Here is a 15,543-nt window from a genome sequence, read left to right on the forward strand (position 1 = left end):
TGACCACACAGGTTTTTATGTTTAATAGAAATTAAATTAGTAGCTTGATATACATAATGTGACACTTTCCAGTCCAGTAGTTTCCAATTCCTGCTTTCAAGTCACAGAGTGAATACTGTACAAAAATAATAACAAAGAGCAACCAAAGAATAAACACTGTCACTAACACACTGGACCCAGAAAGGCTACGCTTATCTGGAGCTACACATGCCAAAGGATACAGAGTGACGGCCCCATCGTGGTACAGTCATGCATTACCAAGGGACAGAGCTGTGCTGCAGGCACACCCGCTTCCTCCAGGGCTGGGGGCGCTCACCGTGCTCCATAGCCGTAGTAATACGGTTCATCCGGGCGGTATCCGTAGGCAGTCGCTGGGCGGCCCGGAACCCCTGGGGACTGACCGAATCCATCAACTCCAATGCTACAAAATAACAAGGAGAGAGAAACTGCAGGTTTTTGTATGGCAGAGAAGGTACACTAAGGCGGGTGTCTCCAACTCCTCCTGCCAGAGTTTTGTGAGGCAACTTTGCAAGCCATGTTCATGTTCCCTTTCTAGCCAGCATTCCTCTGTCTCCTCTTCCCCGGTGGGAAAAGAAATGCTGCAGAGAAATCAACACAACTCCTATTGAGGAAAGGCTTTCAGGTCCACAGGAGATCCCAGAAGAGACAGACCCCTTCTTTTCCATCCTTGTACGGACTTACTGGCCAAGAACTTCACTCCTGTAACTGCATTTCTCCCTCTGTATACTGAAGTTAACATGTCTTTCAGGAAAGGCTTCGTGCACGCTTCTGGCAAAGGCCACTGTAACCCTGCCCTACACAGCACCTCTGAACAGTCTCAGTCCCTGCCTTCAGTACATTTCTGAGGTGCCTGGGAAAACACCAGCTAGAAGGGAGAAAGTGAGAAGATGTGACACAGCAACATAGTTCAGTAAAGGATGGTGTTTCAGGTGGAATACAAGGTTGGCAGCCAAATAGCAGAAAGCATTCATCATATACTGAAAGGCTATGTACTAATGAGACAGAATAATTCATTTTTCATATAGAATAGCACCTACAGTCTCCCTTAAGAGAAATCCCTTACACCTAAAGAGTACCACAGCAATGAATTAGATATTAAAACGCAAGAACTGCATAGGGAAAAGTGGCACATTTTTCATGCTCCGCAGTAACTCTCATGGAGGAGGTAGAGGAAAAACGAATATTGCTTAAGACACTGGACTGCTGCCTATTCATAGTTATGTCACTTCTTAACTTCCACTTCAGTAGAGGGACAAATGAAAAAGGATCCTGATTTATTTTCTGACTAAAGATGCATTGAAAGGAGCTGAACTTCCCCTCTGAAGACTGTCAAAACACAAAGAACCAAAGTGCCTTTGGAGTGGGGAAAAGCTGAACCTCATTACTGCCAATTATCCATATGGAACATGGGTTATGCAACAGGCAAGGCTGGGAAAGAATGACCCCTCCAGAAGATGTACAATGGGTGGGCCCCAGGCCCTGGCTCAGCAAGAAGCTGGCACTGCTGAATCAGTTGGACTGAAAGGGCTCAGCTTGCAGTGGTGGGGGACCATGTCCATCACTCTGTCCTCACAAAGGCACTTTCCCCGGATTGTGTCTCAGTGAGGTCCTAGAAAAGGATCCTTGGTGCCTGGTTTCTCAGCAAACTAGTTCACTCATGGGATGTTCTAATAATCAGGTGAAGGTGGAAAGTCTGAGGCTGAGATTTGTCCTCTGAGAGGGAAGGGACACAATCAACAGCCAAGCTGCAGAGAAAATCATTCCAGTTTATCTGAAAATACCTTGAGAAATGCCATGTCCTGGAAGTGCTTTGCATTCCCATGTCTGCCTGTGTGTATTTGAATGGGCAATGCTCCTGTCCCCACCTCCTACACTGAGCCATCAGTCTGAGCAGAGCCTTCAGCACAGCAGAGAGCAGCAGAGTGGCTGTGGTGTATCCTGCAGTGGTGGAAAGCTCTGTGAACGCACTGCTCTGGCTCCACACCTGCCTCTGGCCACCGGTTCTTTCCTGTATCCACTCTGAAGTCCTGTTACTGTTTTTCAAGCTCATTAGGAAATGAGCTGGTGACCTCTGAGGCACCTTCCCCAGCTGCCTCCTTTGTACCTGGCAAACAACAGCTTTCTCATTATGAGGCTTGAAGCTTTGAAAGAGGGGATTAAGAGAAATCCTGTTACTTTGTGTTTCACTCTTATCTCCAGAAACCCCAAACCGTGAACTCACCTTAGCCAGAGAATGGTCCCTGCTCCTCCCTGTTCCTGATTTCCAGAATGCAAAGGACTGACAGACAGACCTTGCACGGGCTGCCCTTGGGGGCCCATGTCTCAACAGAGACCCCAGAGTTCTTCCAAGCAAGCCAACAAGGACAAGCAGAAAGATGAGTAGTATTTTCGGCAGTTCAAAAAACAAACCAACTGAAGAACTACCATAAAACATCAATTCTTTTGGAGTTTTTTTGGTACTGTCAGTGCTAGGAGTTAATAACATACTAAAAGAAGGTGTAGTGGGATTTGGAAGTGCAGGGTCGGGTTCTGTTGTGTTTCTACAAGTTCCCAGTTACATGTGTAACACTGCAGAGAAGCAGAACCCTTTAAGGCTACCTTCAAACTCAGGAATTCCATTGTTGTCTTCCAAACATCCTTAAAACATCTATATTTTATTTATAATGAAAAGCTGTTTAAACAGAAAATGCTTTTCTGGGTTTATCTTTCAATGTTGTTTTTTGTAAGTTGCTTTTATTACTAGTGTGGTAGAATAAGGGCTTTTTGCATTTCTGCTCCCTACTGAAAAGCTCATTCTGGAATGATGTTTAAGTGAGTGAGGAGAGGGAGGGTGCCTGAGGCTGCTGAGTGCAAGTCAAGCTTGTAGGGGACATGCCTTGGCCCACGGGAGAGACAGAAGGAGCCATCCTCGGGTTTACTGTGGCAGAGAGGCACACAACAAAGACAGGAGTTGGAGACCTGTCCTGAGCTTCTTTTAGTCCCTCTGTTATACACCCCAAACTAAAATACCACTGACTTCTTGGGGTGAGGTGTAATAACGCCCTGAGCCGCATGGTGGCAATGGGCCTCTATCGCTGGAGGCTGAGCTCTTCCAGCCACTTCCAGCTCAGTAATCCTTATTCAAAGAACTTCTAAATGTATTTAAATTGATAACAAGAGCAGGGAAAATATGGTTTCAATCACATTCTCAGCAAATCATTTTTTTAATATTTTTTTTTATAAACGTGTAAGTAATTAGGTAAAGATCCCTAGAGTTTAAACTTTGAGGAGTATCAGTTATTTCCAAATGGTTCAGACATATGTTAGTGTCCTGAAGAAAACTGGAAGAGATGGATCAGCTGATAACTGCTTTGGACAGCTAAAAAAAAAAAAAAAGGAACAGAAAATCACATTAAAACACCTTGATCAAATCACTACTCTCTCCTATCTAAATATTTCTCTTAAGTAAATGAACGCTTGACCATGCTTGAAAAAAACTGGCTTCATTTTTACACGTTAGTGCTCTTGAAGCACACCAGCTTTGCCTGTGGGACTGATTGCCCTGGCAGGCTGCAGCACAGAGCCTGTCATAGTTGAAGGGAAGGCTCCTTAGCCCAGGAGATAACGGAGGGGTAGGACAACCAAACAGCCAACATGTGCCTGGAGACTGAGTCCAGAGTCTGGCTCGCTCAGGAGGCTGGCAGGCCAAGGGCATAACCCACCAAGGTGGAGATGGGTTTAAAAACCAAGTCCCGATGAATCCTTGCCCCTTCTGCCAAGAACAGCAGAAGGGGAGAGCCAGGAGAGATGGTAGTTCTGCAGCTGTAAACACTGTTGGGTAACGACTGGCCTGAGATCATGATTTGTGCCATGTGTGCTCAAATTTATACCAGCAATCGAGTTCAAAACTTGCTCCTAGGAAAAATGTGTTGTTGGCCTTATGATACAGCATCTACCAGGAAACTCAGTGCTGAGCAGAGCAAGCACCAGCCTGTCTTCCTAAAAAGTTAAGGACATGTAATTATGCCATTTAGGGCAACAATATGCATCCCAGAATTAGTATTTTTTCCTCCCAATACTCCTCCCTATGCACTTTGGTACCTAGCAGAAGTGCATGCACCCCTGCAGTTGTAGACTGGATGTGGATCATACAACACCACAACAAACCCCTCAGATAAATGGCTTAAGCTGTTGCCTCACTGTGCAAGTGATTTCAGGCAGTTCTGTCTCCCGGCATCGCGCGCCTGCGCACAGAGATCCGCGCCTGCAACCCACGGGCACAGCACAGCCGTGTGCTTGTGCAAACCTCACCCCGCGCCTGGGGCTGATGGAGTTAAACAGTGAACAGCCCAGCTAATTACTACGTACTGCTAACCTCAGTTGCTCGTTCATTTTGAGACCCTTTAAAATATGAACTGTGTATTTTACCCCTATGCACTCTCTTAATGATTTGTTTTTTTTAGACTGAAATCACTTCCAGCCATCAGTTATACTCGAGGTCTCTACACATGCACTTCTCCAAGCACAAATATTTCTTTTTCCTATTGGTCTGCCAGCCCCTGTCAGAGCAAATTTCACTTTAAACTAAATGCTATGATACTTAAAACCTCTTGGATTACTCAGGCTGCTAGTGTGATCTATGACCTTCCCCAAATGACAGCTGAACTTTCCAATTTGCTTGTACTGCTGGGGAACTGAAGAACACATGCCGATGAGGAAAATGTTCCTGATGTGCATGAGTGAGGAGAGATTTCTTAACAGCTCTGCTTATTGATGCTTGCTCTGATTCATAACATCCAAATTAATATGCCCATGTAGGATCCTAGATGCTCTCACATAATTTAAGATGTAAAGAATGATTGTGTCCCCCACTCAACAGGAAATGCCAGCCAGTGTCCCACTGTACCCACAAAATACTTCCTTTCCTTAACTCCCTCCTGCCCCCAGAGCCCCAGAGACTAGACAGGCTTTGCGGAATGTCTGGAAGACTTGGCAGGCTCCCACAGAGAGCACTCCACCAGGAATCCTCTGCTGGGGTTTCCCTGCAGGTACCTGTGCTGCTCCCCAGGGCACGGGACCAGAGGAGAGGCTCTGAGCAGTCTCACTGGGTCATTAGCGCCGGGGTGCAGAGTGACCGCAGAGCTCTCCTGAGCCACAGACACCCGAGCCTGTCCACACCAGTGTTCACACTGGTGCCTGTGCTGGTGCTGACAGGGTGCTCTAAAACTGGATCCTAATTCCAAGGTACTAATTCCTCTGGCATAAGCAGGGCCTCAGAAAGGCAAGTCCAGCATCACTGAGGAAATTCTTGGTCATGAGTAACCCTTTAAAGTCCAACTGAACCCCCCCCCCCCCAGGAAGATCCATGGATCTTGGAGCGATCCCAGCAAAAAAACAGTTTGGGAAGCAGGCCTGTACAGTCAGAGGCATGAACAACTATGGCAATGATTGTACCAGAGTGTGCAGTGAAAGACTGGGACTGCCCGTGCAGGTGAAGGCAGCCCAGGAAAAGCCTTCAAGGGTAAAGTACCAATTTAGGAGCTCACACTTTAGGGACAAAGTTTCATCCTTTTCTGCCCCAAATTAAAGCACCCTGGAATCACTGCCCACTGAAAATGAACTTCAAGCTAAACACATACAGTGCTTCCACCAGAGTTAAGGTTTCAGCTACATTTCTTTTCATCCTAAACCTGTTATAAAATCCTGTCAATCCTCCCTCCTTACTCTGCATCAACAATAACTGACGCCTCAGAGGCTCTCAGCTACTTACCAGGGATATAAGCTTTATAATTTTATTAACAATAAAATCTATTTAAAATTAAAAAAAATCTGTAAATTTATACTTTCCTAGATCTTCTAACCTTGCTAAGACCAACCAAATATTACTTGCAGCTTTCACCTCATCAGCAACTCTACCAAGTCCAAATGAAGGAATCCCACCAAAAGTTCTGGTGCTCCAATGAGCTGCTGAGAGGGTTTATGTGCAGGTGTGAACAGGCAGCCCCTGCTGACACACATGGCACTCTTCCTCCTGCCACTGATCACACCTGCAGCTTTTCAAAACTCCTCCTGAGTATCAGAGAATGGGGGTTGAACCATCTCTGGTTTCTGAGCATCTTTCAGAAACCTGATATAAGTACAGTTCATAGCAAACTCTCTGTTTCCTCCCTACCTTCTCCCTCTATACACCAGGTATTATTGTTCCTAAAAAGCACTGTCTTCACTCTCAAGTCATCCCCCACCTCATCCCAGGCATTCAGAACTTCATGCAGTGCATCCTTGAAGTCTAAAGCTTCCCTTCTGTGAATCTACTCACGTGTGACAGCACTGTTGGTACCATACAGTTACCGTCCTGCATTCTCTTATAAACTCCCATGCCATAACCCCCCATATTCCACAATGCTGTCTCAAGCTTCCCTGTATAACAGACAAAAAGACATTACATAGAGATGAATACTGAAGGCTATATTTTTCCCTCAGGAGGTGCCTGAGCCATAGGAGTGGCACTCCAGTCTCTAATCTCCAGACAAGCACAGCATTATAATCTGTACAAATGAGATGCAGTTTATTGATTATACTTGTCAACAAGAGACACAGGAGTTTGCCAGCAGCAAAGTCCTTATTTTTTCTCTCATCTCAGTGGGTGGTTTTGTTTGCTTGTTTTTGAAGTGTTGATGAGAGGTGCTGGAGTGCAGGTCTGAGACAAGGACTGCAGCGCAGGGCAGTGTAATCACGTATGGGATGTGACAGAGTCCTGCCAGCCCAATGAGCTGGTTAGTAAAGGCTGCAGCTCCCTCCCTCCATCCACAGGTTTCCCCTGCACAGAGAGCAGGGTATGGAAAAGCAGGGGAGCTGGGGGCACCCAGGCCTCGACCCATCGGACAGTGAGGATTCAGGCACCACGTGCATCCAAGCACAGGAGGCAGGAAATGGGTTTTAATTCCACAGAACACACCCCCCCCTCCAGTTTCTAACGTTATCTTTAGGTAAGGAGATGGTATCCTGTGCAGGTACCAGTGAACCACCACACCTAAGCCAAGGCTCAGAGCCTGTGAAGCCCACAGACTCTGTGGCCTGTCTGCTGATATTCCCTGTCAGCTAAGCACTGGATGGGATCCCATTCTCCTACCACCCATCATGAAAGAGCAGAGGGCATCACAAAGGGGCACAAGGCCCATTGCTTTTTCCCTTCCTTAGAGTCTAGCAATCAAGAAGATAATCCTATTTACTCCTATGTGCCAGCTACCTCTGGTTTTCCTTCACTGACCATAAATTTTCTGTGCTTCAGAGTAAGAGCACAAACCATGGGTTATGGAGAAAGCATACAACTGAGGAAGCCTTAGGAAAAAACAATGTTTCTTTATATAACGTCCTGTAACTGTAGATTCTCCCACTACTGGTAATGACGTTAAACTATAAACCACAAGTCTCTTAAATTCTGCCTCTAATGGCCCCAACTTTTTCTTCCATATCTGTGAAGCCTTTTTTCCATGCTTTCTAGCCCTCAAGCAGGAGGGGAGTTTTGAGGCAGGGACAGTGACTGTGCACACTGCATCAAGTACCAAGTCCATCTCTACATTAGCACTGAATATTAATGTTCCTTAACCAGTAATGATGTATTTGCTCACAAGTGTCCAAGTTAACCTGTGCAATACTTTAGCTCCCTTGTGCATCATGATACAGCTTTGATCATGTCTCTCCTTCCATGTGATCCAGCTTTCTTCAGTGCACTTAATGACTTAAAGTTTCCAATTGCTTCTGGACTTGGTGCCCAGTTGTAGCTCAGTACAATACTGCTGTTTTTCCCATTTAATTATAAACAAACGCAAAGCTGACAATGGTGGAGGAACGAGCACTGTGTCTTCTGTGTCAGGCTCCAGCAATAACCATGCCAAAATCCACTGGGGGAGGGAAACATTTAAAATAAAAAAAATTTCCAAACTGAATAGTAAGAAGGCACCGAACCAAAGCCAAATGACCTTGCTCAGCCAAATTCAGTGGAGCCTTGCTTAGGAGCTGCAGCCCTTGCCATCCCTGCTCTGTGAATGCAGCCTGGGCCGTGGGCTGGGGTTCCTGCTCTGGCAGTTACCTGCTGTGTGATCCTGGACAAGCTGCACCTTTTCTCCAGGACCTCAGCTTCCCATTAGAGTATTGGAAGAGAAAACACCCCAGACATTAAAGACAGCCAAATGACAAACTACAGTAACAAGAAGGCTCTAATTAGACTGACACAGACAGAAAAGACTTTTGCTTATTCTGTAAAACTCCTTAGGAAAAAAAAAGGCTATTTCTGCCCTGTTAGAAAAGCAACCAATCCACAGTATAGCAAGGGGGCAAAACAGCAGCTCAAAGACTCCAGTTGTTTCGTAGAGCCATCTTGTCTCTTTGCAGGGCATCAGGATAGCTTCTGCAGCATTCCTTCAGCCAGGCTCACAGCCCTGCCACATGGACAGGGAGTTTATCAGCCATTCTCTACAGGATTTGTTAAAAGGTCAAGTGCACAGTCAGAGCTGGAACAGAAACCAAGGGCTCTGGCTTTCCATTATAAGCCTGACAGAAACATCTTCTGTGCTCTTGGCTCAACAACTGGCCAAACCCACTGATTAGATACATCCATTTCTTAAAAATTAATTAAGAACTCAAACAAATTAAAAAGTCCTGAGGAGCAGGCAATAAAAAGGAAGATGTCCTTGCCTCCCCCTCTCTCCTTGCACAGTCCAAAGTGTATCTGTCAACTCCATAAACTGCCTTAATCTAAACTAGCAATAGGTCTGGCTTGGAAAGGTTTGAAGCCTCCCCAGCAAGCTCAGTGTTAGATTGTGTACTAAGAAGCTTCAGGCAACAGTTTGAGCAGAATAGGATCCTGAAGGGGCCATTTCCTAAAGATGACTGGTGCCACTGGTGAGATCAGTCCGGGATCTGGTCCATGCCTTCCACTAGCCTTCCCATTTATTTCCACATGGGAAGTGTTTCTTGGTTTCTGTGCTACATTACAGAGCAGGTCACTGTGAAAATGTACTCTGGAAAAATCAGATGAAACAAAAATGCAACTGTTTTGTGCCCTGCAGTGAAGGGCTCATAGCTGGAGAATTAATCCCTTTATTTATATTTATACAAACTCCTCAAGCCCAAGCACTGCCACTCAGCTCTGGGCTTCGACACAAATGGGGACAAAAGTTCCCTCTGTGCACTAATGCCCGGAGAAGCCACAGCGACAGTCATGCTGCCTGTGAGGGACAGCACTAAGAACTGGGCAACTCAGTGGGGATGATAATCCAGATGCTGGAGGGAGGGAGGGAGGCAGAGTCAAAAAATCTGTTCTGCTCTGCCTTCCAGCTGCAGCCAATAAAAGCTTTCAAAGCCTTCTCTGAAAGTTACCATGGCTGGGGGATTTGCAGCGCTCGCTCGAGCGCACACGGCAAATGCAGTCAGAGCATTATTACTCATGAATAAACTTTAAATATTTTTTACCACCACGGATGATCATCCAGATTTCAACCACTTTTGTTTATCAACACAGGGCCCTAGTGAAATTTTGTCAAAATTTATCCCAAATCAGCAATGATTTTAGTGTAAACAAAGAAGGAAGTCTCATACTGGCTTTTTTTCTTAGGGATAACACTGGATAAACAAGGCAGATACAAATACAAACAAGGAACATTTTCTTGGGAGATCTATACCTTGGGGTAGCATTATTATGCAAAAAAAAAATCAATTTTAATTAAATGAATGGATAATGTTTCAAGACCATAAGGTTGGCCAGGGAGTCTTAAAAAAAAAAAAAAAACACAACAAAACAACAAACCTTACAAAGCTCAAAACCCATAAGGCAAATAAACTCTGTAAACTTATTTATTATTTTTTTAAATCTCATGGTTATAAAAACATCGTCTTGTTTTCCAGAGGGAAGAGAAAGGGCGGTTCAGTCACTGGAGTTGGATGGCTGAAACTGATAAATGCACAATCAGAATAAGATTTTAGAATCAAAACAATTTGAAGTATTTGGCAAAGAAATTAATTTGATATATTAATTTTTATGCTAGAGACTTGTTCACAGCACATGTTCAGTTCAGATAATAACCACAAGAAATATCCCACTGATATATGGGACTTTTTAAAACTCCTCATTGTAGGTTTAATTTTGAATCCTGTGACCATGCTTATACCCAGCATACAAAACACCCTTCACTTTATTGCAGTTTTAAATCTTTCTTCCAGATCTGGCCCTGCAACCACTTGTCTTGATAAAATAGGTCACTTGAAAAAGAAAAGCTCAATAAAATGAATTACAAAACCAACAAGATTAAACTGATTGTGCTGTTTTTGTACAGTGCAGCCGAATTCTGCAAATATGCTGCTGGCTGTGGTTTGGCATTTAACAGCATGCGATCAGTGAGAAGGAGGAAATTTTATTCTCATTAACTGTTGCAGATTTACTGCAGTGAAAAAGGGCTATGTAACCTGAGAAGTGACAGAATGGAAAGATCAAAGCAGCAGTCTGGAAACTAAATAAACCTTCTGGCTACTTCCTGCAAGGAAAATTCACTCTGGCAATGTAAAACAGAGTCCAGTTAAAAACTACTCTCAGTTTTATGAGCTGTCACAGCAGCTTGAGTGGTTTGGACCAGTCAAGTTTAGAACATTATATTTCCTTGTTTTTGTCTCAGATACTTCTGTAAGCAGTTTTATAGTTTCTTTTTCTTTTTTTTTTAAATTTTTTTAAAGAGAAAAATAAAATTCTTTTCTTTTAGTTGAAATCGAGAAGGTCACAGCTAAACTCATTAAAAACAAGCAGGTCTTCATTTGCACATTCCATTCCCCTTTACTGCATTTTAATATTTTACTTTGAGATTTATAAGCAATGTACATTTGCTTTAATAACTCTTCCGCATTCTGTTCACTTATTGTTTAATATAAGTGCAAATCAGTTTACAGAGCCCAGATGGCTTGTAACCAGGGAGCCAGTCTATTCCTAGTAGCACATCTGGAGGGACTAAGAGCAGCAGACAGAACGTGGGAATTAATTAATGTTACATTTCAGAAGAGACAGAGCCAGGTTTGGGGGATTTTTTGGTAAGACATTCCAAAGGACTTGAGCTAACTGCCACAGCATTTTGGTATTCTTTTAAAATTCTTAATAGTCACCTAAACCATGATGGTTAAATGAGGCCAACTGCAGGTGGAATACAGTAAAATAAAAAGCAACTAAAGAAATGTAAAAGAGGCAACTGCAAGTGAAAGAGGCCCAAGTATCCTGTATTCCAAAAGAGCTGAAGTGCATTAAAACCTCAGCACTAACTCTCTTCCCAAACGGCATCTGCAACTTGCTGAAAAAACTGCACCTTTAAAATACTCCCCAGCAAGCCATTTCATCTCTCAGCATACTGGTGCAATTGTTGGGAGCAATTAAACTGCTCTTACAGTAAATGAAACAAGTGCAACACGATCCTTCCCAACTCCAGACCACACACCTTGGCGAGGTGGTGTGGTCTGGTCACCGGGGCACTGAGGGAGCACTCGAGTGCCCTGCTCTGCTCTGGCACCTGACTTTCCCTTCTCCTCACCTTTGGTTCCCTGTCTGCCTTGACTATCAGCTCCCTGGGGCAAGGACTGTGTGCTGCACTGTGGGGGGCATACACAGAGAGCTGCTTGGGAGCTTCTCCTCACACTGGCTAAGAACAATGACAACAAATAAGCACCCAAGCACATTAAAAAGTTGCTGTAAATTGAACATTAGATATGAATAGTATGTTCCTGGTAGGGATATTCCCCAATTACAGGCAGTGCTGGGCCCTAATCCTTCACTGGTGCAGTATGCACAGAACTCCAAATTCTGGAAAAATCTCATTGATCAATATGGGCCACAGAGCAAAATCTTAGCCCGGTCTTCAAAAATGCTACAGTAACAGTCCACATAGGAACAGCCCAATTTGGTGAGATGCACATCAGTGACACCTAAACTGGATTACAGTATGGGCAGGTTGCAGTATTTCTATAAACAAGGCTTTGAGAAGACAGTGTGAAAAAGCTAATCAAGCAGCAGCTAGCAGGAATACGATCACTACCCCCCAAAAATGGGAAAAGGACAAAGAAAAACAAATTATTGTAAGACACAAAGAAATTCAAGCTCCCATTCAAAAGCTCTTACTGATGAAGCACTCCTGTTCTGGAAGCACTTCTCCCAAACTGAAGTATTGAAGGAGAACAACTACACAGTGAATTTTGTCTTAAGCCATGATCCAGGCAGGACCTGAAGCAATCAAGTGAAGGCTTTGAATAAGCTCATCCCAGACTGTGTCTGAAACGCTCCTAAAGGCAGCAGTTCCCACTTTCTTATTACTGTCTTCTAGTTGCAGGATCTCAATTCCAGCATATGTACCACCTGTAAAGGCACTGGGGCACAAAAGGAAACTTCCCTTCCTGTTTCCCAGGGTGCTTTATCTCAAGCCATATAAATCCTCACTATACAATTAGTGAAACTTTCCTGATCATGTTCAGTTTAACTTTTATAAAACTAAACATGGAGGCAGTTAAGACAACAGAGTATGATAAGAAAGGTGCTTTGTGGGATTAAAAAAAAAAAAAAGAAAAAAAAAGACACAAAACAACCAAAATAAACTCCCTTATTTGTGTCCAGGAACTTCATTGGTTCTGAGCTTTTCTTTAAGGCCTTTTTGAATTTGTTTCAGTGGGATTTACAATTTGCTAATACTGATGTGTGATAAACTAATAAAACCTGCCTACAAAGTTATAGGCCCAATTTACTAATAAAACCTAATTTGATTCTCCTGGGAAATGCAAATTAAATAGTGTCCAAATGGCAGAAGCTGAGTACAACTCTGCTGAACATATTGCAAAGGTGAACAAGTTGGGCATTGTTTTTAAAATAAAGTTTAATTATGGAAAAGAAAAAGCAATGCACAGAGCTGGTAGAAACATCACTGTGGTAAAATAGCTGAAAGTAGAATCATATTGTAACATTAATTTACACTCTATTCGCTTTTCTTTCCATTAAGATTTTATACTCACTACATGCCACCTCTAAGGAAAATACTACTGCCTCTGTTCAAATGAGGAGGACAGAGACATGTGGGTAGTCTCAATTCTACTGCAGCATAGACTCCACATGAGAACATCTACACTAATCTTTCTGGGGACCATGAAACAGTTTCTTCTGCCACTGATGGCTGTGAAGGGTGGCCTGAGGCAGTTCATTGCTACTCTCTGCTAATGGACTAGTTTTCACCTTCAGAGATAGCCTGCAAGATGGCACTTACATCCTGAAAGGCTGGGAAGGGAATGTTTCAACTTCTAAATAAACTCTGCTGAATGTTACTGAAAATACAAGATAGATGAGACACTCCCTAGCAGGCTCACCAACTCCTCCAGTCCTTTCCTTCAGCAAATGTAACTGAGGATGAGTTACATTTGAGTTACAATCTATACGGAATAGAGCTATAAATGTCATTGCAGGATCTAACTTACATGTCACACCACTTCAAAACATTCTGCTGATCATTCACAAAGTTCACATTTGCCAGCACCTGATGCAGTTCCTGGACCTGACCTGGACCTGAGCTGTTCAGCTGTGACTCATGACTGAGAGCTACCATCACACCACAGGAATCAACAGGAATGGAAGGCTACAGACCTCAGTTGTTCTTCCATGACAATTCCCATCTGATTTTCATCAGGGTATCCAAACAAAAAAAGCCTGTAGATATGACCATTCCCCCCATTCAGTGTGGACTTTTAGCACATGCAGACATTACATGTGGTTAGCTCAGCTAGAGACAAGCTAAGTCACAGTAACAGTCTTCCCTGGGCTCCCACCAGGACCTAAGGCCAGGTATTAAGTTACTGCATCCCACAACACTGTGGTTTCCATCAACTTAAGACACCACAGCTTGGCTGTGCATGTTGGCACTTGGCAACATCAGCCACAGCTCCACTGAAGCCAGTGCAGAGCAGCCTGCAAGGGCCTGGCTCCAGACACTGAGCTCACAAAGTATCACAATGACCTGCCATGGCAAAAAGAAAAAATGCAGTTAAAGTTTTGGGCTGTAAATCCAAGCAGAAGGAAAGATGTTCCACCAAGGAGAGAGACAGACAGTCACCCCATAAAACTGGTTGTGTTTGACATGCCAAACCTCACTGCTTCCTGGGAAGAAGCTCCAGTCACATGTCTGTTGAGAAGAGATGTGAGCACACACAGAAATACCTTGTCTCAGTGAAAACAGGGATTGTGCAATGGCAGCTCTGCTACATTTTATAACGAGGTTAAAGGATCCTGTACTGGAGAAAACTTCCTTGGGAAGAAAAAAAAGTTCTGGCTGGCTGTAGCATTCCTGACTATTAACCTTTTCAAAGCTATAGACTGAGAACATTTGAGAACTCTGATGAAGATATTAACCAAAAATTGATTTTTGCACTCAAAGTTTGTACCAGTTATAGCCGGGAAAGGTTAAAAAGTGGTCTCTTCCCCAAAGGGCAAGAAAAATACTGTGGCTATCTCTATTATGAGATATTTAGCCATCACTATTACGTTTGTGTCTTAAGAGAGTAATTAGTCTCCAGAAGGTGATTAAAATTTGATAAATGACCGTGGATTCTTGAAGACTTCTTTCAGCTGGTCTTTATCCCCTGCGGCTCAGACACTAAGCTGTCATCACATCAGCCAAAGGTGAGGGATTTTTTGTTTGCCACAATCATAAAACTTTCACTCAGTATTAAGAGTTATCAGAACCAGGAGCCTTGAATGCAGATTTTAATAACAGATGAAAATTTCAAATATATGCCTAATGCCCATCTGCTTCTGAGAGACAGTAAGATGATTCAAAGCTGGTAATCTAATCACAAAAGTCTTTTCCTAGCCAATGAAAAAAACCTGGATACAAGCTGTCAAAACAACCTCCTCAGCCACGTATTTTCTGCTGAATGGAAAACATACCTTACGATCTGTTTGCATTCTGCTCCAAACCTTTGAGGAAAACAAGAGACGCTGTTTATGGATTTTATCACCGCTTCTGTGTATGTTAGATCCTGAAATAATTCTATTTATAGGCATCATACATAACAGTACAACTCCAGTAAGAATATAGCTCAGAAATAAGAGCTGTAAACTAAAATTCTTCATAAAACACACAAGCTAAACTATCAGAAACAAAGCATTTCTATTTCTGACAGTGCCTTGGGTTGCTAAAATTAGGGCAGCAGTATTAAAAAAATGGCAACTTTCCAGGTCTTCACTTATGTGCTGCTTCTCCTTCACGATGACAAGTAACAGAAACAACAGTTATCAGGATGTGGACACGTCCAGAGTAGCAAGCATGCAAGCAAATCTACAAAATGAATTCAGGGCTAGATATTTTTACAATTCCCTTCAAAGTTGTTCTGTACTTCACAGTGCAGGAATTGATCCTGTGAGGTGGCTTTCCCAACTCCTGAGAGTAACTACTCCAGGTTTCAAAGTAAAGTCCAAGAAACCCTGTGAAGGGAAGGCAATGTCTTTGAAAAACAGCTTCTAAGGTAGTCCACCTAATT

At 43.4% G+C, this 15,543-nt stretch overlaps 1 protein-coding gene across 4 annotated transcripts in view; it reads right to left on the reverse strand.

The window, feature by feature from the left end:
- KIFAP3 (kinesin associated protein 3) overlaps nucleotides 1-15,543 on the reverse strand; it is a 66,294-nt gene continuing 50,751 nt past the window's right edge. For 2 of the 4 annotated variants that reach the window (XM_064664288.1, XM_064664287.1), the window contains exon 20: nucleotides 1-421. In XM_064664288.1, the coding sequence (XP_064520358.1) occupies nucleotides 313-421 (109 nt within the window). In that variant the 3' untranslated portion in view covers nucleotides 1-312. Of the gene's footprint in view, nucleotides 422-3,205; nucleotides 3,380-6,316; nucleotides 6,418-15,543 lie in introns of those variants that run through there. The other 2 variants (XR_010432634.1, XM_064664289.1) reach the window with 2 other exon arrangements.

This window comes from Pseudopipra pipra, chromosome 9 (assembly GCF_036250125.1).
Source record: "Pseudopipra pipra isolate bDixPip1 chromosome 9, bDixPip1.hap1, whole genome shotgun sequence".
Classification (NCBI taxonomy): domain Eukaryota; kingdom Metazoa; phylum Chordata; class Aves; order Passeriformes; family Pipridae; genus Pseudopipra; species Pseudopipra pipra.